At 39.7% G+C, this 27,988-nt stretch overlaps 2 protein-coding genes across 3 annotated transcripts in view; one reads left to right on the forward strand and one right to left on the reverse strand.

The window, feature by feature from the left end:
- The first annotated feature begins 462 nt into the window (after nucleotides 1–462).
- On the forward strand, nucleotides 463–26,905 carry LOC140197750 (neuroendocrine protein 7B2-like). Its single transcript, XM_072258161.1, has 6 exons — nucleotides 463–534; nucleotides 816–1,041; nucleotides 12,652–12,801; nucleotides 14,589–14,701; nucleotides 21,238–21,291; nucleotides 26,164–26,905. The coding sequence occupies exons 2-6, from the start codon at nucleotides 843–845 to the stop codon at nucleotides 26,278–26,280; spliced, it is 633 nt and encodes a 210-aa protein (XP_072114262.1). The 5' UTR covers nucleotides 463–534; nucleotides 816–842; the 3' UTR covers nucleotides 26,281–26,905.
- Nucleotides 25,350–27,988, reverse strand: part of smc2 (structural maintenance of chromosomes 2) — a 61,802-nt gene continuing 59,163 nt past the window's right edge. Inside the window, exon 24 of one of the 2 annotated variants that reach the window (XM_072258159.1) lies at nucleotides 25,350–27,976. In XM_072258159.1, coding sequence (XP_072114260.1) covers nucleotides 27,785–27,976 — 192 coding nt within the window. In that variant the 3' untranslated portion in view covers nucleotides 25,350–27,784. The remainder of the gene's footprint in view (nucleotides 27,977–27,988) is intronic. The other variant, XM_072258158.1, reaches the window with a different exon arrangement.

A 27,988-nucleotide genomic window follows, 5' to 3' on the forward strand; every position in this document is an offset into this window, starting at 1 on the left:
GTTCTGCATATTGTTTAAAAATAGGAGCCAGTCTAGATCCAGCCGATTTCCATGAAAAGGAATATTAAAGTACATGAGTTTTACAGTCACGAATACAATGACCCAGGCTGCCATTTTGTAATCGGGTTTTCCTACAGAGATTGCAAAAGGCTAATTACCTCTCCGACATTACTTATGCCACTCGGTGATGACCTGAGATTAAGCAGCATTGACTGAATGTTGCCCTGATAATGAAAAGGCAAATTGTCCCTTTGCGAAATTTATTGTAACAGTCTTTCAGTAACGTTGCACGCATCCTTTCCTTCATCTGTCATTGGTGTTCACAGCCTGAAATCCACTGCAGCATCTGGTCCTCTAAGGTGGGTGATGTCATTGCCCTGTTGCCAAGGCAACAGCAATTAAGTTATTCACGGCAGATAAAAGGAGAGAGCACAAACAGCGAAAATAATACCACCATCTGTCTCTGTAAGGACACATTTACCAGACTCTCAGCGACTCAAAGGTAATTCTTGTCTCAGTGAGCAGCGCAAACAGGTAACTCTTAGCATATTTACATCATACAGTGCGTGAAGACTGGCTGTTTAAAGAAAATGTAGCACCTGCTTCAAGTAAATGATTTTGAAGATAAAAATGCAATGCGTTTAACCATTACTGTTCTTTAGTTACTGTTTTATACTTCGACTGCCGATTCGATGTTCGGTTCCATATTTTATTCGCAGTGCTGTTTCTGCTTTGCTCCATTTGGTTTTTGTTTCGGATGCATGCCGAAAGTATAAGAATTCTCCCACTGACTGCATTTCTCTTTCCCTGTGCAGGGTGTCACGTCTTTGTTATCAACTGCCATGTTTAAGACGGTTTTGCTGACCCTGGTTGGATTGGCTGTGGCTTCGGGTCACAGCTCCCAGGATGCGGACAAGGTCACTGATGCAGACATCCAGCGGTTGCTGCACGGAGTCATGGAGCAGTTAGGCATTGCTCGGCCTCGAGTCGAGTATCCGGCTCACCAAGCTACCAACCTGGTGGGGCCACAGAGTATTGAAGGTAAAGGGTTCTGGCATATTCTGTGCCTGGATGGTAGGAATATTCCATTTATTTGGATCTATAAAGTCAACCCCAGAAATTATTGTGAATCCACCATTAGGTAAAGTATTAGACTTCTTAATATGGAAATCAAAAGAAATTAAATTAGTTTAAAGCTGAAAAGGATGCCAAAAGTTGCATTCCTAATGCCGTCGAAATACTGTTCCAAGTGCACCATAGTGACACCATATAACTAATATTCTATAGAGGCCTGGTCTTGGTCCCTACCCCTCATCTCTATTCATCTTTTGATTAATCAAATAGCTTATTAGCTGACATACTTGACTGTACCTTTAAGTCTGACCTCAGAATTTTTAAAAATCATACCAACTTCAGGCAGAAAAGGAGGCCCCTTGGTGGTTTTATTGATATTCTGGATCGAATACATGGTTAGGTAAATGCTGATAACTAGTAAACAAACAGAAATAATTTGCAACACACATAAAAGTTGCTGGTGAACGCAGCAGGCCAGGCAGCATCTCTAGGAAGAAGTGCAGTCGACGTTTCAGGCCGAGACCCTTCGTCAGGACTAACTGAAGGAAGAGTTAGTAAGAGATTTGAAAGTGGGAGGGGGAGGGGGAGATCGAAAATGATAGGAGAAGACAGGAGGGGGAGGGATGGAGCCAAGAGCTGGACAGGTGATGGGCAAAAGGGATACAAAAGGATCATGGGACAGGAGGTCTGGGAAGAAAGACGGGGGGGGGGGGAACCCAGAGGATGGGCAAGGGGTATATTCAGAGGGACAGAGGGAGATAAAGGAGAGTGAGAGAAAGTATGTGTGTATAAAAATAAGTAACAGATGGGGTACGAGGGGGAGGTGGGGCATTAGCGGAAGTTAGAGAAGTCGATGTTTATGCCATCAGGTTGGAGGCTACCCAGACGGAATATAAGGTGTTGTTCCTCCAACCTGAGTGTGGCTTCATCTTTACAGTAGAGGAGGCCGTGGATAGACATGTCAGAATGGGAATGGGATGTGGAATTAAAATATGTGGCCACTGGGAGATCCTGCTTTCTCTGGCGGACAGAGCGTAGATGTTCAGCAAAGCGGTCTCCCAGTCTGCATCGGGTCTCGCCAATATATAAAAGGCCACATCGGGAGCACCGGACACAGTATATCACCCCAGCCGACTCACAGGTGAAGTGTCGCCTCACCTGGAAGGACTGTTTGGGGCCCTGAATGGTGGTAAGGGAGGAAGTGTAAGGGCATGTGTAGCACTTGTTCCGCTTATACGGATAAGTGCCAGAAGGGAGATCAGTGGGGAGGGATGGGGGGGACGAATGGACAAGGGAGTTGCGTAGGGAGCGATCCCTGCGGAATGCAGAGAGAGTGGGGGAGGGAAAGATGTGCTTAGTGGTGGGATCCCGTTGGAGGTGGCGGAAGTTACGGAGAATAATATGTTGGACCCATAGGCTGGTGAGGTGGTAGGTGAGGACCAGGGGAACCCTATTCCTAGTGGGGTGGCGGGAGGATGGAGTGAGAGCAGATGTACGTGAAATGGGGGAGATGCGTTTATGAGCAGAGTTAATAGTGGAAGAAGGGAAGCCTCTTTAAAAAAGGAAGACATCTCCCTTGTCCTAGAATGAAAAGCCTCATCCTGAGAGCAGATGCGGCGGAGACGGAGGAATTGCGAGAAGGGGATGGCGTTTTTGCAAGAGACAGGGTGAGAAGAGCAATAGTCCAGATAGCTGTGAGAGTCAGTATGCTTATAGTAGACATCAGTGGATAAGCTGTCTCCAGAGACAGAGACAGAAAAATCTAGAAAGGGGAGGGAGGTGTCGGAAATGGACCAGGTAAACTTGAGGGCAGGGTGAAAGTTGGAGGCAAAGTTAATAAAGTCAACGAGTTCTGCATGCGTGCAGGAGCAGCGCCAATGCAGTCGTCGATGTAGCAAAGGAAAAGTGGGGGACAGATACCAGAATAGGCACGGAACATAGATTGTTCCACAAAGCCAACAAAAAGGCAGGCATAGCTAGGACCCATACGGGTGCCCATAGCTACACCTTTAGTTTGGAGGAAGTGGGAGGAGCCAAAGGAGAAATTATTAAGAGTAAGGACTAATTCCGCTAGACGGAGCAGAGTGGTGGTAGAGGGGAACTGATTAGGTCTGGAATCCAAAAAGAAGCATAGAGCTTTGAGACCTACCTGATGGGGGATGGAAGTATATAGAGATTGGACATCCATGGTGAAAACAAAGCGGTGGGGGCCACCCCACTAGGAATAGGGTTCCCCTGGTCCTCACCTACCACCCCACCAGCCTCCGGGTCCAATATATTATTCTCCGTAACTTCCGCCACCTCCAACGGAATCCCACCACTAAGCACATCTTTCCCTCCCCCACTCTCTCTGCATTCTGCAGGGATTGTACCCTATGCAACTCCCTTGTCCATTCGTCCCCCCCCATCCCTCCCCACTGATCTCCCTTCTGGCATTTATCCGTGTAAGCGGAACAAGTGCTACACATGCCCTTACACTTCCTCCCTTACCACCATTCAGGGCCCCAAACAGTCCTTCCAGGTGAGGCAACACTTCACCTGTGAGTCGGCTGGGGTGATATACTGCATCCGGTGCTCCCGATGTGGCCTTTTATATATTGGCGAGACCCGACGCAGACTGGGAGACCGCTTTGCTGAACATCTACGCTCTGTCCGCCAGAGAAAGCAGGATCTCCCAGTGGCCACACATTTTAATTCCACATCCCATTCCCATTCTGACATGTCTATCCACGGCCTCCTCTACTGTAACGATGAAGCCACACTCAGGTTGGAGGAACAACACCTTATATTCCATCTGGGTAGCCTCCAACCTGATGGCATAAACATCGACTTCTCTAACTTCCGCTAATGCCCCACCTCCCCCTCGTACACCATCTGTTACTTATTTTTATACACACGTTCTTTCTCTCACTCTCCTTTTTCCTCCCTCTGTCCCTCTGAACATACCCCTTGCCCATCCTCTGGGTCCCCCCCCCCCCCCCGCTCCTTGTCTTTCTTCCCGGACCTCCTGTCCCATGATCCTCTCTATTCCTTTTGCCAATCACCTGTCCAGCTCTTGGCTCCATCCCTCCCCCTCCTGTCTTCCCCTATCATTTTGGATCTCCCCCTCCCCCTCCCACTTTCAAATCCCTTACTCACTCTTCCTTCAGTTAGTCCTGACGAAGGGTCTCGGCCTGAAACGTCGACTGCACCTCTTTCTAGAGATGCTGCCTGGCCTGCTGCATTCACCAGCAACTTTTATGTATGTTGCTTGAATTTCCAGCATCTGCAGAATTCCTGTTGTTTGAGAAATAATTTGTCACAGTTTGCATCACCGTGCAGCAAATTGGCCGCTGTTGACAGTGAGATTGTCTTTACAATCCACATGGAGCAGTACTTTTCTGACTCCTCCAGCAATCTCTGGATATCAATGATCTCACGAGGCTTAATACTTCACAACCACTTGTGATGTAGGCCATCCTAAAGATGTTGATGCTGCTAACTCTCTCCACCACCAGTGTAGACTTGCCCATGTTCACCCTCTCCCTTCCTCTCCTGAAGTCAACAATCAGCTCTTCAGTTTTACTAACCAGAGGTGTTATTGTGGAACCACTCAGTCAAGTGTCCTATTTCGCTCTTGTAACCTTCTGTGCCTTGGTAACACTGAGATACTTCTTAAATGTTCAGAATCAGATTTAGTATCACCTGTATATGTTGTGAAATTTGTTGTCTTTGTGGCAGCAGTACAATGCAATACATAACAGTAGAAAAAACATGAGTTACAGCATATCCATATAAACACTAAATAGTTAAATTAAATAAACAGTGCAAAAATAAAAAAGTTGTGAGATTGTATTCATGGGTTCAATGTCCATTCAGAAACCGGATGATGGGGGGGGGGGGGGGGGAGAAGTTGTTCTTGAATAGTTGAGTGCGTGCCTTCAGGCTCCTGTACCACCTGATGGTAGCAATGAGAATATTGCATGACCTGAGTGAGAGGGGTCCTTCATGATAGATCCTGCCTTTTTGAGGTATTGTTCCATGAAGATGTCCTGGATGATGTGGTGGCTGATGCTCATGATGGAACTGACTGAGTTCACAACTCCCTGCAGTTTATTTTGACCCTGTGCAGTAGCACCCCCTCCCCAGCCCCATATCAGACAGTGACGCAGTCAGTTAGAATGCTCTCCACGGTACATTTGTAGAAATTTGTGAATGTTGTGTAAGCTTCTGCCTCTGCTGTCTTGAAGGGCAGTGTGCTGACTCATCACAGCGTGTGATTTGCCCAATACTGGTTAAGCCACAAAATGCATTTCTTTCCTGAATGTAAATACACACAGTGGAATTAGTTTGTTTCTGCATTTGTGAGCTCCTCAGACCATTAAAGCTGAATTGTTTTAGGATGTAACCTATACACTTGTCCCAATGCAGGCTGATTACATGGATGCATTTATTTTTCAAAAAGGACACAGACACAATTTCAGTGCCCATCATGGCTTGGTGTGTGGCACTTGCCTTTTGATAGGATGTCATGACATCAAATTTCATTAGAGACTAAAGCACAAAATCCAGGCTGCCATTTTATACAGGTCTGAAGGAGACGTAATGTAAAGATTTTTACTCATGTATCTGAAGGATGTTAGTAATAGTCAATTCAATTCAGCCTACCTCTCACAAAGCCATGCTGACTATCCCTAATAAGTATTAGGACATATCTTAATAAGACTATGCTTCTCCAAATCTCATAATTCCTTTCTCTAAGAATCCCCTCCATTAGGTTGCCCACTACTAATGCAAGACTCAACTCTCTATAATTCCTAGATTATCCCTATTAGCTTTGTTGAGCAAGGAACAACATTTGCTATCCTCCAATCCTCTGGTACTACTCCTGTGTCCAGTAAGGATGCAAAGATCATCGTCAATGTCCTAGTGATCTTCCCTTGCTTCCTGTATTAACCTTGTAAGATCCCATCTGGTCCCCGGGACATCCCTGGTGTTATCATATCAGTGGAAGTGTCCTGGCACTGGAATGTGCATACCATCACAAAGAAGGCATGACAGTGTGACTACTTGCTTAGAAGTTTGTGTGGATTTGGCATTACACCTAAAACCCTGACAAACTTCTATAGATGCACAGTGGAGAGTATCCTATTTGGTTGCACCAAGGCTTGGTATGGAAACACCAGTGGCCAGGAACAGAGAAAAACTACAAAAAGCGGTGGATACAGCCCAGTCTATCACTGGAAAAGCCCTCCCCACCATTGAGCAAAATTTCTGTGCTGTTCTGCTGGGCTTGCTGTTCATCAGATATGAAATTTATTTCAGGGATGGGAAAGGCCTGTACATCCCTCTGGAAATCGCAAATTCTTGACACTTTTATTATGAGACAATTTAGACCTGTTTCAAAGTTGGAAGCAGGAATTTTTCCTGGAAGATTACTGAAATGCATCTTGTTATCCAGCTTGTGACTCAAATTGGTGAGGGCACTACCACCACTAAAAATCTACCCATTTTATCTGCTACATAATAAAATTATGATGTGTATGCTACCTCACAAGAGAATACAGCCCTAACAGGGCAGCCACAGTAGTGTAGCAGTTAGCACAAAGCTATTACAGCTCAGGGTATTTCCAAGTTCAGAATTCAATTCCACGCCACTCTGTAAGGAGTTTGTACGTTCTTCTCATGGAATCTGAGAGTTTTCAACAGGTACTCCAGTTTCCTCCAAAGATGTACCGGTTAGAAGGTTAATCGGTCATTGTAAATTGTCCTGTTATCGGGATTGTCATGGGCTGCTGGGATGGCGTGGCTTGAGGGGCTGGAAAAGCCAACTGTGTGCTGTATCGTTAAATAAAAATAATCTGAGTAGAAACGAACTGTGAGTAGTACAAAATCTTTTCGTAACACTCCTGGGCCTCAATTCTAATTTTAAACCTAAGTGATTTAGTTGGTGGTTTCATAGGTAAATCTGTTTTGCATCTGAATAATACTTGCTTGTTCTGTTTATGTAAACAGTCAATTAGGATTCACAATTACTTAACCATTATCACCAGAATCGGTTCTTGCACTTAAGGCTTTAAAATTATTATCTAATATCTTCAGATTTTTCATAACCTGAATAAGTAGCTGGCTTCCCTCAGCACCTTGGTGCTGGTATATGCCCGTGTGTTCTTTCTTTTTCTTTTTAATCTTTTTATTAATTTTTCAAAATTATAAACTCAATAACAAAGTTGGTACAAAGAGATTGGAAAAATGTTCATCAGTATATATAAAATAAATTTTAAGTAACATAGATATAAAAGACTTCCAAACTCATAATGAGATTAAACATTAAAAAAATAAAAAGAAAAAGAATATATATAAACCAAAAAAACCCCAAGAAAAAAAGAGGAAAAAAAACCCCAAGAAGTGAAAAACAAAACAGGGCTAGACCAACAGCTTATATCGGACATGTTCAATAATGTCATTAACTCCGCTCCTCTCATCATATAATTTAAGTTTGGAAAAAGGATTCGGAAAGGTCAGATTACATCATATGAAAATGTTGCATAAAAGGTTTCCAAGTTTCTTTAAATTTAACCGAAGGGTCAAAAATATCACTTCTAATTTTTTCTAAATTTAAACTTAATATGGTTTGAGAAAACCATTGGAATGTAGTTGGAGGATTAGTTTCCTTCTAGTTCAACAAAATAGATCTTCTCGCCATTAAAGTAACAAAAGCTATCATTTGACAGGCTGAAGAAGATAAAGATCTATGTTCTACCATTGGCAATCCAAAGATTGCCGTAATAGGATGGGGTTTTAAATCGAAGCATAGAACTGTTGAAATAATATCAAAAATGTCTTTCCAATATTTTTCCAAAAGAGGACAGGACCAAAACATATGAGTTAAAGAAGCCACTTCAGAATGACATCTATCACAAGTAGGGTTTATATGGGAATAAAAACGAGCTAATTTATCTTTGGACATATGAGCTCTATGTACTACTTTAAATTGTATTAAAGTATGTTTAGCACATATAGAAGAAGTACTAACTAAATGAAAAATTTTACCCCATTTCTCTGTAGGTAGGGAAAGTTGAAGTTCCTTTTCCCATTCATTTTTAATTTTATCAAATATATCTGGCTGTAATTTCATAATTATATTATAAATTATTGCTATTAATCCCTTCTGCAAAGGATTAAAACCTAAAATTTTATCAAGAGTGCCAGAAGGATTGGAAGTCGGAAAGGTAGGCAACGTAATATTTAAAAAATTTCTTGTGTGTTCTTTTGCCTGAGAATAAGTATTGCATGAGATATGGCAGCATATCTTCAGTAATAGCATTTAAAAATGAAAATCCACATACCCAACAACATCATCCATTACACTGTCAAAAAGTGAACTCACTCTTCCCTCCAAAATAAACGAGATTTTTCAGTATAATCCATTCTTCAGTACATGACTTGCAATTATATGGAGCCAATCACAGCCATGGGATGTGGCAACATGCTTTTTGCCCATTGTCATACTTTCTGAATTATAGTCATTGAAACATAGAAACCTGGCATCCAATTGCTTTTGTGAATTTGCAGGAAGTGGGTTCCGTTGGCAAGGCCAGAGTTTATTGACCAACCTAAGTATCTTGAAAAGGCATTAGTGTGTTGCTTTCTTGTAAAACTGCAACCCATCCATTGGAAGTTCTGCTGGCCTGAGGATAAGAGAATGAAGGAACAGTGGCAAATTTTTGAAGTTAGAATAGTTTTGATTTGGAGAAGCTGCAGGGGATGGTGTTCCCAAGCATTTGCCACTCTAGCCTTCAAGTCAGTAGAGCCTATGACGGTTGGCTGACATACAACAAGCTCCTTCAGTCTTAAGAACATAAAAATAGGAGTAGGACATTTAGTTCCTCAAACCTGCCCCAACTATTCAATATGATCAGAGATCATCTGTCCCAGGACTTATTTTCCCTTCTCTCCCAGTTCCCTATTGTCCTCAATGCCTTGATTTTACAAAGCTTTATCTATTTCTTCTTTAAATACTTTCCAATGATCCTGTCCCGACAACCCTTCAAAGAACAGAATTCATCATAATTATATTTAATCTATTTTTAATTTTAATTAATGATATGGATTCAAGGACATTGGGGATAACCACCAACTGCTTCCGCCACTCTTCTTCGAAGTACTCCTTTGAGATCCTTTACACCTCGCATTAATATCTCATCCAAGTGACAGCACCTCCAACAGAATACACAGCAAGAAAACACGGCAATATTCCACTGCACTCTGACAAACCCACATGGATGACCATTTACAAATCAATGGCACGTGTGATCCCTCTCTAACTCCTTCCTCCTCACTGTCCAGAAGTTCTGTAAATGTTACCCATCCTATTCAGGCCATTATCGCTGGAAGGATCCCCAGTTTAAACTACCCTATTGAAGGTGACAACAGAAATAACCTTCTACTCTTAAAATCTGCCTCCCCTGTTGCACCACTGCAGGCTACTCTGTTTAAGCTAATTCTTCAAAATGTGAGATCCCTTTCAAACAAGACTTCCATCTGAAATGATTTTATTATTTCTATAGACTTTGATTTTATATTCTTAACTGAGATCACATTAAAGCCAATTGAATACAGCCAGTTATCTGAACTGTGTTCCCTTGACTATAACAGTTTCAGCCTACGAAAGCCTAGTGGCCAAGGTGGCAGGCTGGCCACAGTGTTCAAAAAGCATTTTGGGTGTAATCTACTGTATTGTCAACAATTTTTCAAGTTTTGAGGTGTATATGTTTAGATGTGGTATGGATCTTGTTCTCTCTTATCATTTATTGCCCTCCTATATCCAATGCCTGCTTTCTCTCGGAATTCTCAAAATTCTTATCTTCTGTTATTTCAACTATAACAGAGTTGTAATCACTGGTGATTTCAATATTTATGTTAATGACCTCTCAAACATGAACTCTATGGCAGCTGATTTCATGAACTTACTCGACAGCCTGGATCTTGCCCAGTGTGTCACTGAGCCTACGCATTGACTTGGAAATAAATGAAAAAGGGTGAAATACTATTAATGTCTCTCTGTCTGATATCACCATCTCTGATAATTTTTGTGTACATTTTGATGCCCCATTGCCTGTAACCAAGACCACAAAAGAACTTAGTTAAAAAACAGTTACTTGATGCTGCAACGAAACTTAAATTCTCTGAGCTAATTAGTTTATCTGAGTTCCCATGTGACCTAAACTGTTCAGTAAATGAAATAGTTGATTCTTTCAACAATGACTTGACAAATATATTAAACACAGTGGACCCACTTGGGGTTATAAAGAAATCACTTAGTAAAACATCACCATGGTTCAATTCTGTCCGCGAAGTCAAGAGATCATGCAGAGTAGCTGAGAGAAAGCTGGGATAAGAAGTCCACCGTAATATTTTCAAGGAAAAACTAGGCTCTTCTAATGCTGCTGTACACTCTGCAAGAAGAACCCATTTTCCCAAGATTATTACAGAGTATAGCGCCAATTCAAGAATATTGTTCTCAACTATAAACTGACTGTTGAACCCTGCCCCAACTTGTAACGTCCTCAGTCAAGCACTTACCACAAAATGTGAGGAATCTGCAATATTTTTATCTACAAAGTTACTTCCATTAGAGTATGGCTACAGATGCTGATAACCTCTATAGCCAATCTTGTAAAACAATGGCAACAATGTTGAAATTTGTAAGTAATATCTGATTCAGAACTCTAAAAGATTGTAACAAAGAGTAAACCGTTTACTTGCTGTCTCAACTTTGTCCCTATCACACTTTTTAAGGACTCTCGTAATATCAATTCTGTTAGGAAAATTTTTAACAGTCATCTGGATGCCTTCAAAATTGCGGCTATTAAACCCCTAGTTAAAAAGCCAAATCTTGATGATGAGATGCTAACTAACTACAGGCCTATATCAAATTTTCTTTTCATGGGCACAATTCTTGAGAAAGCCATTTTCAACCAAATGAATAATTTTCTGAAGGAGAATAATACTCTAGAAAGTTTCAGTCAGGTTTTAGAGCAAACCACACAGAGAGACGACCCTTACCAACATCTCAGAGACCTCGGGCTCAGCACTGATGCCAACAGAGCCTCAGTTCTAATTCATCTAGACCCAAGTGCTGCCCTTGACACAATTAACCACATTTTCCTAGATCGTCTTGCCTCTCTGGTAGTGCCTTTAATTGGCTTCATTCATATATCTGAGAGAGAAAATTTTTTGTCTTGTCGTGGGGACCCTTTTGCAAAGAGATACGAATCTAGTAATTGGATGAGCAATAATTTCCTAAACCTAAATGAAGATAAAACTGAAATACCTTTGTTTGGTCCCAAAGCCAAAAGAGATAAACTTCTTGATAAACTTGGGAACTTGGCTCCCCTTGTAAAGGGGGAGTAACAAACCTGGGTGTCATCGTTGATTCAGATTTGAATTTTAAATCCCACATTAAGAAAGTGACCAGAGCAGCATTTCTACACTTAAGGAATATTGCAAAGGTATGTCCATTTTTGTCATTTAATGATGCTGAAGAACTATTTCACACCTTTATACTGAATAGACTAATTATTGCAATGCACTTTTTACTGGCCTTCCAAAGCAATCTATTGACAAACTTCAACTCATTCAGAACCTCACAGCTTTTAACTAACACCAGGATGAGGGAAAATATCACAGCAATCCTAGCTGCTCTGTGTTGCCTTCCTTTTTCTTTTAGAATTGATCTTAAAGCTATCTTACTTATTTATAAAGCTGTTAGTGGTCTGGGACCAGAGTACATCACAGAATCATTTTTGTTTTATAATCCTGCTCAAACTCTCAGGTCTTCTTCCACTGGTCTCTTAGATTTAAACAATCTCCCTCGAAAAATAATTGGCAGGTCAGCTTTTTTGAACTATGCTCCTATACTGTGGAATTCAATACCTAAAACTGTAAGAGATGCAGACTTACTTGACATTTTTAAACACCAACTTAACTAACATCTTTTTGTCTTCTATTTTCATTTTTATTTTATTTTCATGCTTACACTTTATCCCATTGTAAAGCACTTTGAATTTCATCATCTGTATTAAAAGTGTTTTATAAATAAATTATTATTAAAATGTTTGAATTGAAATAGTGAAAAATGAACATACTGTGAAGAAGTGTTAGATGTGTTTTACTTTGCAAGAGAGCATTTGTACACGAAAGAGCCATATGTTACTGGGCACATGTCAGCAACAAAATAAAATCATGTTCCTTTAATTTTTCCCAAAATTACTTGTCAAGAAGAGTATGGTCAAATTCTTCAGGTGATTGTTTATAAGCTAGTGCATGCATCTGCTGGTACAGAAATCACACTTCATCATCAGCTTCTTCTGCATTTTAATATGTTTCTTCAAAAATAATTTGTTTCTTTGCTCATTCCTCACATTTTCTTCTTTGGTCTCTGACCTTTGAAGACTGAATTGATCTAAGAAGAGGCTTGAGGAAGTGGAATTGGATCTGGGAACTTCATTGAGCTGGGTCTAGCTTTCAACACGACATCTCAGACTCTAAAGGCACTGTATAAAATCAAGGTGTTTTTTCTTGTGTGGTCTTTAGGCGGTGCTCATGAAGGGTTGCAGCACCTGGGCCCCTATAGCAACATTCCCAACATTGTGGCTGAGCTCACAGGAGATAATATTCCAAAGAATTTCAATCAAGATCAAGGCTACCCAGATCCACCCAACCCCTGTCCACTGGGGCGAAAAGGTAATTCACACTGCTCAGGGCTGCTTCTAATTCCAACACAACTGTCTAAATTAGTAATTGGTTTATTATTGTCACATGTGCTGAGAAATGTGGAAAGCTTTTTTTCACACATCATCCACACAGATCATTCCATATAGCAGTGCATTGAGGCAGTACAAAAGAAAAACAAAAATGCAGAATATAGTGTTATACAGTAGTTGCAGAGAAAGAATAGTCAAACATTTATGATAATTCCCAATTAATGTGCTTTAGTGAAGCATCATATTTATGTGTTGCTCACCCTAGCGATGTTTGTAAGAATAATTTACTGCAGTTCATTCTGGATTTGCACGACTGAATGTTTGTTTGGATTTACAAGAATGAAATTGATTGATCTATTGAGTAATGTTGCCCTGAATAATATCCTTTATATTTAAAATAAGTCATAAAGTGGCTGAGTTAGTTTCCAACCAATCAACCTAATATGGCAAATGTTTTTGATGAAATATGATATGGAAAATTTTGAGATCATTCACCTCTTGTGCACAAGATAGTAAAACAGTGTATTTTTTAAATGATGGGAAATATTGATGTTCTAAAAGATATAAGTGCCCTGGTACACAAATCATGTTTAAGAAAAGCAGGAGTAAGAAAACTAGAAATTATCAACTGTAGTAGGGAAGATACTTAGATCTCTGTTGAAGGATGTGATAACAGTATAACTATTAAAAGATGGAATTGAACCCAGTTACTATGGATTTATGAAAGAAAAATCATACTTAGCTAATCAATTAGAGATTATGGAGGAGCAAACTAGAGGGTGTGGTGTATTTAGATTTTCAGAGAACCTCCAATGGGATCTCTCAAAGGAGCACATGAAGTTGGGGATAAACTACTGCCATGGATTGAGAGTAGGTTACCAAATGGAAAGCAAAAAGTAGGATAGGTCTTTGAGGTTGTTTGGATATGACTAGTAGGGTACCAGATGGATTAATGCTGGAACCCACAATGAATATAATAAGAATTTTGTAAGTTTCAGTTGGGGAGAATAGTTCCCTTAGCTGAGGAGTCTGGGACCAGTTTACAGCCTTGAATAAGGTTTGGCCATTCAGTACTGAGAGTGTTTATAACTCAGCACTTGGTGAACCTTTAGAGTACTCAGCCATGAAGGAGTGGATGCTCAGTCGGTGAGTTCATTGAAAATAGAGAGAGAGAAATTTCTGAATATTAATCAAGACATATGAGGACAGTGTAATAAAATGGGACAGAGATAGATCAGTTTTGATTATGCTGAATGGTCAAGGAGGCTTGCAAGGTCAAGTGACGTTTTCCTTCTCCTGAATCTTATATTTTAACCAACAGTCTCGGGTTTAAAAACTGAGCTCCCTACTCAGCAGCCCTGTAGGAATTACTTTCAGTTGAATGCAGCTCTCCAATACATTCTGAATGACATTTTGGATGGGAAATAATTCCTGGCATTGTCAGCAAGGTTCAACCCCGACGCATGTATATTCAGTGGCCACTTTATTAGGTACAGGAGTGGAACCGTAGAACCTGGTGTGGTCTTCTGTTGCTGGCACTAACCATCATTCCATGGTCAAAGTCACTTAGATCACAGTTCTTGCCTATTGTAATGTTTGGTCTGAACAACTGAACCTCTTGACAATGCCTGCAACACGATTAGCTGATTAAATATTTGTATTAATGAGCATGTGTACAGGTGTAAAGTGGCCTAGAATGTAAATAAACTGAGCTCAAACTGGGATCCACTCACAAGAAGATAAAACAAAATATATGATTGTTTTCAGCTTCTGACGGATGCTTGGAACACATTCCTGACACAGCCAAATTCAGCAGTGAATACCAGAGCAATCAAAACCTATTTAATTCAGAGCATAAATATCCGGCAGGAGAGAAATGGGTAAGTAAGAGAAAGAATTCTGTTTCCATTTCAATCCAAATTCTGCCTAGTTGTTGCAATGACTCACCTTTTCGCAGTACATAACTCAGTCAATGTACTTGGCTAAAACAAATTAATTGTGGTTTTGAACCTTTCGGTCCAGACCACAGATCAAATTTTGTTTTATTTGTATTGTTTATTTTTATCCTCCGTGAATGTTACGATTTTTCTCCTTGGAAATTTTCATTTCGAGGATTTGATGGGCTACATCTGCTACATTATTGTTTAGCACTATTGTTAATACCTGGTGGAAGCTGATCCATAAAAAAAATTAAAAGGAACAACTGATGGATAGGGAACTTTCAGAGTCTGGGTTAAAAGTGAGAACGTAACTAAACAGAACAGAAGGAAAGTAATACTCACAAAACGCTGGAGGAACTCAGCAGGTCAGGCAGAATCAAAGGGAAATAAACAGTGTTTTGGGCCAAAACCCTTCAACAGCCAGAATAGAAGGCAGAAAATGTTGCTGATGCAGAGCAAATGACTCAGTATCTGAAATGCAATGTATCTTAGCAAGTCATTATTAATGACTTATTAATAATTTGTAATACATGGGGAATAAAACAATTGACTTATCATGGGTTAATCTGTAAAATTACCCAAACAAATCAGAATCAGGTTTAATATCACCAGCATATGTCATGAAATTTGTTGTCTTTGCAGCAGCAGTACAATGCAGTACATAATGACAGAAAAAAAACTGAATTACTGTGTGTGTGTGTGTGTGTGTATATACACACACACACGCAAAAATAAAAATAAAAAGTGGTGGGGTAATGTTCATGAGTTCAATGACCATTCAGAAATCAGATGGAAGAGGGGTAGAAGCTGTTCCTGAATTGTTGAGTGTGTGCCTTCAGGCTTCTGTACCACCTTCCTGATGGTAGCAATGAGAACAAGGCATGACCTGGGTGGTGGGGGTTCTTAATGATGACATCGCTCCTTGATGATGTCCTGGATATTACAGAGACTTATGCTCATGATGGAGCTGACTGAATTTACAACTCTCTGTAGATCTGCAGTAGCCAGCCCCACCACCCCGCCACCAGACGGTGATGCAGCCAGTTAGAATGCTCTGTACGGTACATCTGTAGAAATTTGCGAGTGTTTTTGTGACACACCAAATCTCCTCAAACACCTGATGAAATATAGCCACTGTCGTGCCTTCTTTGTAACTGCATCAATATGTTGGGTCCAGGTTAGATCCTCAGAGATGTTGACACCCAGGAACAGTTCAATCAGTTGTTTGAAGTGGCATGAATCAAGTTACAAAGTAAAATTTGTTTGAAAATTAAGACTCTTAGAGCAAAACATACGTTTTTCAATTGAGTTGGGTGTTGAAAACAGTTTCAATTCAACCTTATGGTCAACAATACATATAGTGTAAACACAGGTTCCCTACACAGGTCATCCTCAATATGGATGCCCCCACCCCAGGGCTATGTGCTGAGCCACTACCGTACACTTTGCTCACACACAACTGCACAGCTAAACATGCAAGTAATCACATTGTCAGGTTTGCTGATGACATGACAGTATTGGGCTAATCACCAACGAGAGGAAGTGGAAGAGCTCAAGGCCTGGTACCAGGCAACTATCCTTTTCCTCGATGTTGATAAGTCAAAGGAGATGGTTATCCACTTCAGCAGAACTCACAACACTCACACCAGTGTCACATAGTGGAAACTGTGAACAGGGACTGCACATCTTGCATAAACTTTCATGGTCCCAGAACATATCCTACACCATCAAGAAAGCTCACCAATGCCTCTACTTTCTGAGGAGGGTGAAGAGAGCTGGGCTTTGCACAACAATACTCATGCCCTTCTACAGATGCGTAGTAGAGAACATTCTTAAATGCTGCATCACTGCTTTGTATAGAAACTACACTGCGACAGACAGGAAGTCTCTACAATGGATAGTCAAAACTGCCCAATGCATCACTGGCACCAGTCTACCTGCCATCAAGGACATATATACAGAAAGATGCTGGAAAAATGCCAGTAACATCATGAAGGACCCACCCACCCTGCTCCTAGACTGTTTGTCCCACTCCCATCAGGGAAGAGGCTATGTAGCATCCACGCCAAGGTCACTAGACTCAAAGACAATTACTTTCCCAAGCTGATCAACACACCCACTAAACCCCCACCACCATTATTTTATCATTTCCTATCACAGTCACCTTATGTACAGACATTCCTGTACCCAGTGTCACTTCAGGAACATACCATCTATGTATACAAGCTATTTTATGTATTTATATTATGGTGTTTTTATATTATTATGTTTTGGTTCTGTATTGATCCACAGTAACAATTATTTTGTTCTCCCTTACATTTGTGTACTGGAAATAACATTGAACAATCTTGAATCTTGGAGAAGAAACATTGCAGAATACATAATAAAAAGCCATCCACTTGTTATTCTTCTGGCCTCTGGCAGCTTTCTTAAACTTCACTATTATGCAGGCATTGTGACTCCTCGTGGTCTTTCCCTCTGCCTCACATTGTTATTTCAAACTCAAGTGCAATGAAAAACTTCCTTGTGGCAGCATCATAGACACATAGTATTAGATAAGCCTCACCTCATCAGGTCAATAGAAAATATGATTTCTCTGGTTCTGCTCTCTGCTCTCGAGCATCTTCACAACTGGGAATCATACATCAGGCTGCAGTTCACTTTCTACAGTTCGGCATTTAACAAAATCGCCCCATCCAAATTCACCTTCAAGACCTGGACCACTGTAGCTCCCTCTGAAACCAGATACTTGACTTACTTATTGACAGACCTCAGTCAGTGAGGATAGGTAACATCTCCTCCTTGCTGATCATAAGCACAGGTGCATCTCAAGATGTGTGCTTCGGGCCCTGTTCTACTCTCCATACACGTAGCTGTATGGCTAAGCATAGCTCCAATACCATTGCTGATAGTAAAATTTGCTGATGACACTATTCATATGACGAATCAGATGGCAATGAGTTAGTTTACTGGAGAAGATAGGATACTGGTTGACTGGTGCCACAGCAACAACCTCTCACTCAATGTCATCAAAATTCAAGAGCTGATTGTTGACCAGGAAGGGGAAGAAGAGTAAGCCAGTCTACATTAGGAGATTGGTGGTGACGAGAGTCAGCAATTTTAAATTCCTGGATGTCCCTCCCCAACAATGGTAGTGTCTAGGAAGTGTTACCTCAAGAAGGCAAAATCTCTCATCAAAGATCTTCATCTTCTAGGCTATACCATCTTTTTGTAACTACAATTGTTGAGGAAATACAGAAACTTAAAAGTCCCATACTGCCCGGTTCAAGAACGGCTACTCCCCTTCAACCATTCGGTCCTGAACCTACTGGTAAAACTCTAATCACTACAGTTTAGCAATACTATGACCACTTTAATCAATTTACACTAAAACAGACTTTTTTGTTCTAATTGTGTTATTTCTTTTAAAATAGTATATAATTAATGTTTTTCTTGTGAACATTGCTTATCTAACGCCATGTGCCTGCGATGCTGCTGCAAGAAAGTTTATGTGATCAAAAAGATGTTATAGGGTGCAACTTTGTGGAGAAAGGAAAGCTGGTGAGGACAGGGTAGGAAATTCCAGAGCTTTCAGTCAGTCAGCGTTGTTGATCACCAAAATCAGTAGCCAGAAAAATTCAAAACAGGGAGAGCAATGAGATTTGTGAGAACTGTTGAGCTGGAAGAGATGACCATGGATATGTTTCAAATCAAATAATGAACATTTAAAAAAATGAGACATTACCCATGAGAAGACAACGTGGACCGTGGGTATGGTGGTAATATGAGCCGAAAGGTTTCGATAAGCTCATGCTAATGGTGGCTGATGGTAAGAGAAATGGAAGATAAAATTCACTAAAGAAAACATTGGAATAGTTATATCTAAAGTTAACTACAATATGCATAAGCATATCAGCAGAAAAGTACTGTAAGCTGCAAAGGCTTCCTGTTTCCTGTTCTTCTTTTCTAAACTGTATCTTTATTGCTTTACTGGCTTCTCCGTCGCAACATACTGTATATGAACTTGATTTCCCTTACTGCAAGTTTTTACTTTTTTTTGAACTGTGTAGGCCTGACCAGTTAGAAAGGTGTATTCCCATCAATGAGATCCTCAATTAAGCCCTATGATAACTGGAATTAAGACATTTGTGATAGAAAATATTGGCTAGAGCCTGAGATTTAATGGACTAGGAACCCAGACTTTCTGGTCAGGATATAACTACAGTATGTAATCCTGGCAGCACATGGTATCAATGGACTAGTTAAATGGGCACAAAGACAGCAAGTTTAATTCAGAACAAGAGATGTGAAGAAACATTTGCTTTGGAACCAAAGCAATGGAAATCATTATAAATGGTAGGATACTCAATAGCACAAAAAATGGAGTGATCATAGAGTCCATGCCAGTTGAAAGGTGCTGGTGTTCAGAGGATGGCCTTGTATATGTATCACTAAAAATCAACATGTAGATAAATGGCACATTGGTATGGGCTTCAAGATAAGCCGAGATACATATTAAAATCATATAGGGCCTGATTTTTGGGCAGATGGGTTTGTTCTACAGAGATAGCAGTCTGAGCCCAGATGCTCAAAAGAGTTTAGGAAAATGCAAGCTGATTTTTATCAAAATGTACAAAGGGTCTTGGCAGAGTAGGAGCCGGATAATGTTTCTCCTAGCTAGCATATAGCAGTCACAGTCGCAAAATGAGAGGGTCAACCAAATCTCAGGACAGACATGGGAAATAAGTTCCTTCATACAAAGAGCAGTAAAACTTTCAAATTCACTACTTGATGACTGTGAAGGCTCAGCAGCTGAATACATTTCAAAGATACATTACTTATAAAAAAAATTATGGTGTTTGCATAAATGGCATTGAGATTCAAAAGAAGTCCTGATTCTAGCTTATTTCTATTTCTTACGTTCCAAATAATCCCTCCAGGCTGCAGAGTATGTAGATAAGGTTGCTAAGAATGAATGAAACTTATTTGCTATTGGACAATACACCCAACACAAGAAAAGGGAGCTCTTGTTAGAATTGTATTAAACATTCAATTAGGGTGCTGAATAGAGTCCTCATCACCATGTGCCAGGATGGAAGCAAAGCACTAGACAAGGTACAGAGGAGACTTGAGGATGTTGCCAAAGCTGGAGTATTTCGGGTATGAGAACAGGCCATCTAGACTAGGTTTGTTACTTTTAGAATGAAGAGGACTAAGGGGTCATTGAAAAGAAGTTAATTATTTCAGGGCTTAGATTTTAGTTTATATAGTTGGTAGTAGCCAAAAAATTTATTTCACTCAGTGAATGATGGGGTCTGGAACACTCTGCCTGAAAGGGATATTGGAGGCACCAATCCTCAATACATTTAAAAAAAAATTTAACTTTTTGTGTCATAAACCAAGTATGGAAAAGGTAGGCCAAAGAAAATAAAGGTTGTGCACTGGTGTAACAGTTAGCGCAATTGCTTTACAGCACCAGCAATTACTGATCGGGGTTCAATTCCCACCATTGTCTGTAAGGAGTTTGTACGATGAACCCATGTGCGTTTCCTCCCACATTCCAAAGATGTATGGTTAGTGTTAGCAAGTTGTGGGCATGCTAAGTTCGCACCAGATGCATGGTGAAACTTGCAGCTACCCCCCACACAAGATTTGCTGATTTGTTTTGATTTGACACAAATGACGCTTTTCACTACATTTTAATGTATATGTGACAAATAGAGCTAATTATTTAAATATCCTATTATGCTGTCGATATCTACCATGAATTTCCAAGCTAGTCTTAGTCAAGTATTGGGCTTAGTGGCATTGATATTACACAGTTTAGAACCTTGAATTCTGTTCTCTTGGTAGATAAGGGTTTAGCCCTTGATGTTTCCACTTGCCTACGTGGGCACAATGGGAGCTGGTGCGGACCCAGTCCCATCAGTCCCAACACAGGTCCTGGGGCTATAAGCCAGTAGTTCGAACTTCTGCATCAGTGCACTGCCTTAATATTAGTAGGTTTCTAGTTTCTTTAGTGATATTATGTCATTATTCTTAGCAATACTTGTAATTCAAAGATTTTTATGTCTTTGGGGCAAAAAAACTTATTTTGCCACAAAAAAAATCACATTATATGTCAGTAATAATAAATCTGATTCTGAAAAAATAATGCATTCTGCCAAGGTGACTTCAACTATGAGCGACAAGTAGAATTTTAAATAGGAAAGTTAACTAATGACACCAGCTCACCTGCTGTAGAACACAAAATTGCAGCAACTACTGTACTAGTTTGTAATGTACTGTGCTGTTGTTGCAAAGTTATTTTATGTCAATCATACCATGTATGTATGTTTATAATACACTTGAACTTGAGCTATGCTAACTTGCAATAACCATAAGGAACAAAGAAATTCCCTGATTTTACTAATTATTTATCATGTTACAGATATTGAACTGTGAATGCATTTAAACATGTCTAAATTTCCTCACAGAACAAGAACATGATGTATGGAAATATGAAAAGTGCAGCAAGGAGGAGAAAAAGGGTAAATTTTATTTAAACCGTCCTTTCTGTTTAGAACATTAGAAATGAAAGCAGTTAGGCTCAAGTCAACACTCGAGTCTACTTCAGTATTTATAAAAAATCATGACCAATTCATAACTCTGTTTCACTTTCCTGTTTCTGGATACCCTGTTAGTCTATTAATCAGTCCTTAACATGCTCAATGACTGGGTTCTCCAGACTAAAAATAATAATTGTTAATTCTTGGTGAGGGCATTTCTCATAATGGATAAGCCACTGGCCCAATCTTATTGAATGCTTTTATAAGTATTCCATTTACTGACCCCATTATGATTTTCTGCATTTCAAAGATATTTATAGACATCAAAAGTTTGAAAATTAATTAGTTACAGATTTTATTAAAGTCCAAAAGGCTACATTGGACCATAAGGATTGGTGAGTTAGTGTTCTAATCTGGAGATTTGTTGCATTATTAAATTAGGATTGTTTCAATGTAGAAGAAAGGTAATAAGTTAAATCCTGGAAATTATAGACAAACAAGTCTTACATCAGTGGTGGGTAGGAGAGGGAAAGGAGTAGGCAGATAGTACAGTGTACCCTTAGGCTGTTCATCTCAGTAATAAGTATACTGCTTTCAATACAGTTGGAAGAGAAGACCTATCAAGGGAAAGCCACAGCAACCACATCTCTGATACTTAGGCTGATTCTGTAGTTCAGAAGTGAAGGGGATCAGAGGAGTGGTGATGACAGCAGATTTAATAGTTAGGAGGACAGGAGATTTTGTGGATGTGAAAGAGACACCTGGATGTATGTTGACTCCCAGGATGTTTCAGATCAGATCAACAACATCCTTAAGAGAAAGGATGAGCAGCTAGATGCTGTTGCATATATTGGTACCAACAACATAACTAGGAAAAGGGATGAGGTCCTGGAGCGAGAATATAGGAAGCTAGGTAGAAAGCTGAAAAGTAGGACATTTGCTGCTTTCTGCAGACAAATTATGAGCATGCTTTTGGCAACTTAAATCACAAATTTCAAATCTCCAATAAAATTATGTATGATCACATCCTTGGAATTTAAGGAAAATGTCTTCCAGTAATCAATCACTATACAATATACAAATAAAGTCCTAGCAGAATGTAATTTGACTTCAGAAGGCATAGTACGGAAGTTTTAGTCCCTTGAAAATTTTGACAAAATGTTGGGACAGAGTTTTATCTTCTGCGAAAGCAGCAAGAGATTTTAAGCTGTTTTTTAAACTCAACTTTTAACTCAAGCTAAATTATTATGGTAATTTAGTTCTTTTTCATTACTTCTAATCTAAGGTAATTACAGAACTTACCTTTATCTTTGCTTCTTAATCCTCCATTGAAATCAGTAGGGTTTCAAATTCAGCATGATCCAGCCTTCTATCTCCTGGCAAGGAGGATTCATCAGACTCGCAGGAGAAGGTTTGGAGGAGCACACAAAAAAGACACCTGGTTGGTATTTTACCTCCCAGGTGCCGGAGGCAGTGATGTCTCTCATCAGGTCCACAGCATTCTAAAGGGGGAGGGTAAGCAGCCCGAGTCATGGTACATATTAGTACCAACAACATAGGTAGGAAACAGGGAAAGAATATGGGGAGTTAGGTAAAAGCTGAAAAGCAGAACCTCCAGGGTAGCAATCTCTGTGCCACCTGCCAGTGAAGGTCAGAATAAGATGACTCAGCAGATGAATGCATGGCTGAGGAATTGGTGCAGGGCACAGGGTTTCAGATTTCTAGAGCATCAGGACCTCTTCTGGGAAAGGTATGACCTGTACACAACGGACTGATTACACCTGAACCCGAGGGGGACCAATATCCCTGCAGACAGGTTTGCTAGAGCTGCTGGGGAGGGTTTCAACTAATTTGGCATGGGATGGAAACCAGAACAGCGGGGCTGAGGATAGTGCAATTGGTATACAGTACTGTGCAAAAGTCTTAGGAGATATACAGAATATATATATCAATCCATCAATACTTCCTTACATTTAATCCTAAGACTTTTGCAAAGTAGTGTATTTGTCAATATGGAATGGGGAGCAAAGGCAGGGTGTGGGGGAGGTGGCAGAGTGCCAAAGGAGGGGGATGGCATGGGTGCAGACCCACCCAACCCTGAGACACCACGCAAGGTCATTGATTCCAAACCACTGGTTTACTGGCCATTACAGAATGTCTCTCTGGTACTTCCTGCTCCCTCTCCTCTGCCTTTCCCTTTTTCCAACCATGATTCCCCTCAACCTGCCCCCTTCCCACTCTCAGTCCACAATCAAGGCACATATCAGAATCACATTCATCATCACTCGTGTCATGAAATTTGGAGGTTTTTGGGCAGTACAGTGCAATACATAAAATTACAGTACTGTGCAAAGGCCTTAAGCACCCTCGTTATATATATGTGCCTCGTTATACAGAAGTGTACAAGTAGATGCAGTGTGTAGTGAGACTGAGGAAAAGGCAGGCAGATGATCAGGCAAAATTGCAGTCAGTGGGATGAGTTGATATGTAACATGGGGGCAAAATCGAAAAGGGTGATGAATATAGGACTAAAAGTACTATATTTGAAAGCACACAATATATGGAATAAGATAAATGATGTTGTAGCACAAATAGATTGGCAGGTATGACGTCGTGGGCATCACTGAGCCATGGCTGAAAGATGATCATAATTTGGAGCTTAACAAAGAATACACATTGTATCAAAAGGACAGGCAGGTAAGGCAGAGGGATGGGGGTAAAAACACCCTGATGGGAGTTATATTCAGGCCTCCAAGCAGAAATCAGGATGTGGGAAACAAATTACAATAGGAGATAGAAAAGGCAAGTACAAAAGGGCAATATTATGACAGTAGTCAGGGATTTCAGTATGCAGGTAGATAGGTACCAATATGCAGGTACCAAGAGAGAAAATGTGTAGAGTGCCTACGAGATGGCTTTTTGGAGCAGCTTGTGGTTGAACCCACTAAAGAAAAGGCAATTCTGGATTGGGTGTTGTGTAATGAACCAGATTTAATTAGGGAGCTTAGCTATAGGAACCCTTGGGAAGCAGTGATAGAATATGATAGAATTCACCCTGCAGTTTGAGAGGGAAAAGATAAAGTCAACGTATGAGGGAGGCACTAGCCACAGTTGATTGGAAGGAGACACAATCAGGGATGACAGCAGAAAAACAATGGCTAGAGTTTCTGGGAGCAATTCAGAAAGTGCAAGATAAATACATACCAAAGATGAAGTAGTATTCTAAAGGAAGGATAAGGCAACCAGTGGCTGACAAGGGAAGTCAAAAACAGTATAAAAGCAAAAGAGAAGGGCACACAGTATCACAAAAATTAGTAGAAATTTAGCTGACTGGAAAGTGTTTAAAAACCAGCAAAGGGCAACTAAAAAGCCGTAAGGAGAGAAAAAATGAAATATGAATGGAAGCTAGCCAATAATACAAGAGGATACAAAAGGTTTTTCCAAATATCTAAGGAGTAGAAGGGAGACAAGTCAATAACCAACCATTGGAAAGGTAGTAATGGGTGGACAAAGAAATGGGGAAATGGGGTGGAGGAACTTAATACACAGTTTGCGTCAGTCTTCACTGTGAAATACACTAACAGAATTCCAAAACTGCAAGTGTCAGAAGGCAGAAGTGAGTCTTCTTGCTATTACTAAGGAGAAGGTGCTTGGGAAGCAGAAAAGACAGAAGGTAGATAAGTCACCTGGACCAGATAGACTACACCTGAGAGTTCTGAATGAGGTAGCTTAAGAAATTGTGGTGGCATTAGTTATGATCTTTCAAGAATCACTAGATTACTGAGGACTGGAAAATTGCAAATGTCACTCCACTATTTAAATAGGGAAGAAGGCAGAAGAAAGGAAATTATAGGCCAGTTAGCCTGAATTCAGTGGTTGGAGAGATGTTGGAGTTCATTATTAAGGATGAATTACATGGAGTCACATGATAAAATATGCCAAAGTAAGCATGGTTTCCTTAAGGGGGAATTTTGCCTGACAAATTTGATGGAATTATTTGAGGAAATAACAGGCAAGATAGGCAAAGGAGAGTCAGTGAATGTTGTTTATTTGGATTTTCAGAAGGCCTTTGACAAGGTGCAGCACATGAGGCTACTTAACAAGAGTCCATTGTATTACTGTTGCAGGAAAGATACTAGCATGGATAGATCGGCTGACTGTCAGGAGGAAAAAGTGGGGATAAAGGGGACCTTTTCTGGTTGGCTGCTGGTAACTACTGGTGTTCCACAAGGGTCTGTGTTTAGACCGCATCTTTTCATGTTAGACGTCTATAATTTGGATGATGGAATTTTTGATAGCTTTGGCACCAAACTGATACAAAGCCTATTTGAAGCTTTAGATTTAAAACAATTCTTTTCCTGCTTTATCATAATAATATGAATGTCCCTGTCAGAATAATGCAAATTTAGCATCCAAACTGATTAGAAATTTCCATAGGTTCCCACCTACCCAAGATGCTCCAATAGCCAGAAGATACTACAATATACTTTGAGATACTTCAAGTGTCAAGGGATTGGAAATGGTTTTCAAGAAAGGCACAGGCGATGAGGTCCATGTGCAAGATGGAGTCTTGAATATGCTTGTTAGTTTCTTATGAGATCATCTTGATATTACAGTTGAAACTTGTGATAGGAAACACTAAACTGCTATTTATTGCTTAAAATGCCTGCTAACATTCATTCAAACCATTTCTAGCAAGTTTCACCTCCATCATTAAGGTGGTCTTGGTAGAAATTAACATTTATATTCAAGACCACATTTTGAGCACCAAGAGCTTATTGCATATTATTAATATTTCAAAAATATTATCTCAATAATAGGCAGCAAATACTAAAATGATGCTTAAATTTCCAGAGCTTGAATCCATACCTGCAAGGGAAGAGACTCGACAACGTCGTTGCCAAGAAGTCAGCTCCTCATTTCTCTGAAGAGGACAAAAGTGCCAATGAGTTTATCATTAACCAAGTTTAAAGTATCTCGACTTACTGTGTCAGATATGGATCAATCATCACATCTCAATTCAAAGCTTTAGTACTCACTGTTGATACTTAGATAGCAAATAGAAAATCTGGCTGTTGCATGTTTCTGGCAGTGGTGGCAGCTTAAGTTTAAGAAATATTGTAAGAGTGCCTTGATGGTTGCACAAAGATTAATCACTACAATTGTAATACAAATCTAATTTAAAATTAAAATTAATGCACCCAGAACTTAATGAAGCATTAAATGATTTTAAGCATAATTTCAGCAGTCATCCCAATATTTGAAATTGTATTGCCAGGATTTGCAGATTCAAATTCTAATAAGAGCTTTGGGTTAACTGAGACAATCTCCAGTCCAGACCCTTGCGAATACTAACACTTTCCCATCTTAGTAAGTGCATCCAACTTTCATTTTAATAACAAAAAAACAATGAATATATATTAATAACAATCAAGAATTTAACTGTGTACCATATTAGTATTTAAAATGGTTACTTCTTTGAGACAAAATACTTCTGGTAAAAACAATTTGTAGATAGATACTTGACACCCATATTGATAAACCATGAAATACAGAATACAATTTCTCTGACCATTATTTATGCGGCTTAATTGTAAGATGGAACAAAAAAGAAATGGAAAAACACTGCTTCACAGTTCAGCAACTCAGTGATTAGAAATGCCTAACAAATATTCTAATAACACCTCAAATAGACTAAAGCTAATTATTACTAAAGGTAGTTCATTCAATAATGTTTGAACAAGTGATTCTTAAACTTTAAATTTTCTTTAAAAGTGCCATTTTAATTGGCTACTGCAATTTAAGTTGTAAAGAGAACCCAGCAAACCACACTGTGAAGGTACTTCTTCAGTGTATGGAGAAATAACTAAATAATTTATTCTCCTGATTTTTGTTTAATACATCAAGTAGTACTGGTGCAGCATCAACCAACTGGAGACAAAACCACAAATCAGGAGAATAAATTAATTAGCACAGCAGTGGTTTTATAATATTGGAGATAATACAAGATGCTAAGAAAATGGGAAATAAGGAGTTCTGTGACTGAGGGCATCTAAAAAGGAGTTCACATTCAATACTGTGGTGAATCCAGGTTTCAATGTGGGAAGAAAGGAATTTAAGTATATCTGGACTTGATAGGAACATGATTGTAATAGTCCTGTCTTAAATAGAAAATTGGTGCCACAAAGTCAAAGGATTCATTACCAAATGACAGCGACATCAAATGTGTAAAACGTGCAGCCTAATAGTGCTAAGTGAGAACAAAGCAATAAGAAATTTATTTCAAGTTACTACATGAAAAGTTTACATAATTATAGAATAAAAACAATTCAGTTTATTAGAAATATTGAAAACGTAAAAAGATCAGAAAAATATAAAAGGGAAAGAAAAATTCTGTATGATATTACATATATGGAAGACAGTATACACAATTCTATATTGCCGTGCTGGAGAAGCTTGGACAAGCTATATATCCTTATATTTTCAGTCTGTTTCTCTTGTCTTTTGTTTTTGCTTTATCTGGTTGGCTAGGGAGATTCTTGGGTGTGACCGAACCATTCTGACTCTGAGCAAATCTTGTGACAGTTGACACGCCGTCCACAAACTTCGTTTTGAATAAAGTGTTGGCATTACTGAACATACCATCTTTCAATGACACAACAATAAACTGCAGGAACAG

The sequence above is a fragment of the Mobula birostris genome, chromosome 5 (genome assembly GCF_030028105.1).
Source record: "Mobula birostris isolate sMobBir1 chromosome 5, sMobBir1.hap1, whole genome shotgun sequence".
NCBI lineage: Eukaryota > Metazoa > Chordata > Chondrichthyes > Myliobatiformes > Myliobatidae > Mobula > Mobula birostris.

Coding starts and splice junctions, on each gene's coding strand:
- LOC140197750 (XM_072258161.1), top strand. CDS start 843: ATGTTTAAGACGGTTTTGCTGACCCTGGTTGGATTGGCTGTGGCTTCG. Junction 1,042..12,651: donor GGGGCCACAGAGTATTGAAG/GTAAAGGGTTCT, acceptor TGTGGTCTTTAG/GCGGTGCTCATGAAGGGTTG. Junction 12,802..14,588: donor CTGTCCACTGGGGCGAAAAG/GTAATTCACACT, acceptor GATTGTTTTCAG/CTTCTGACGGATGCTTGGAA.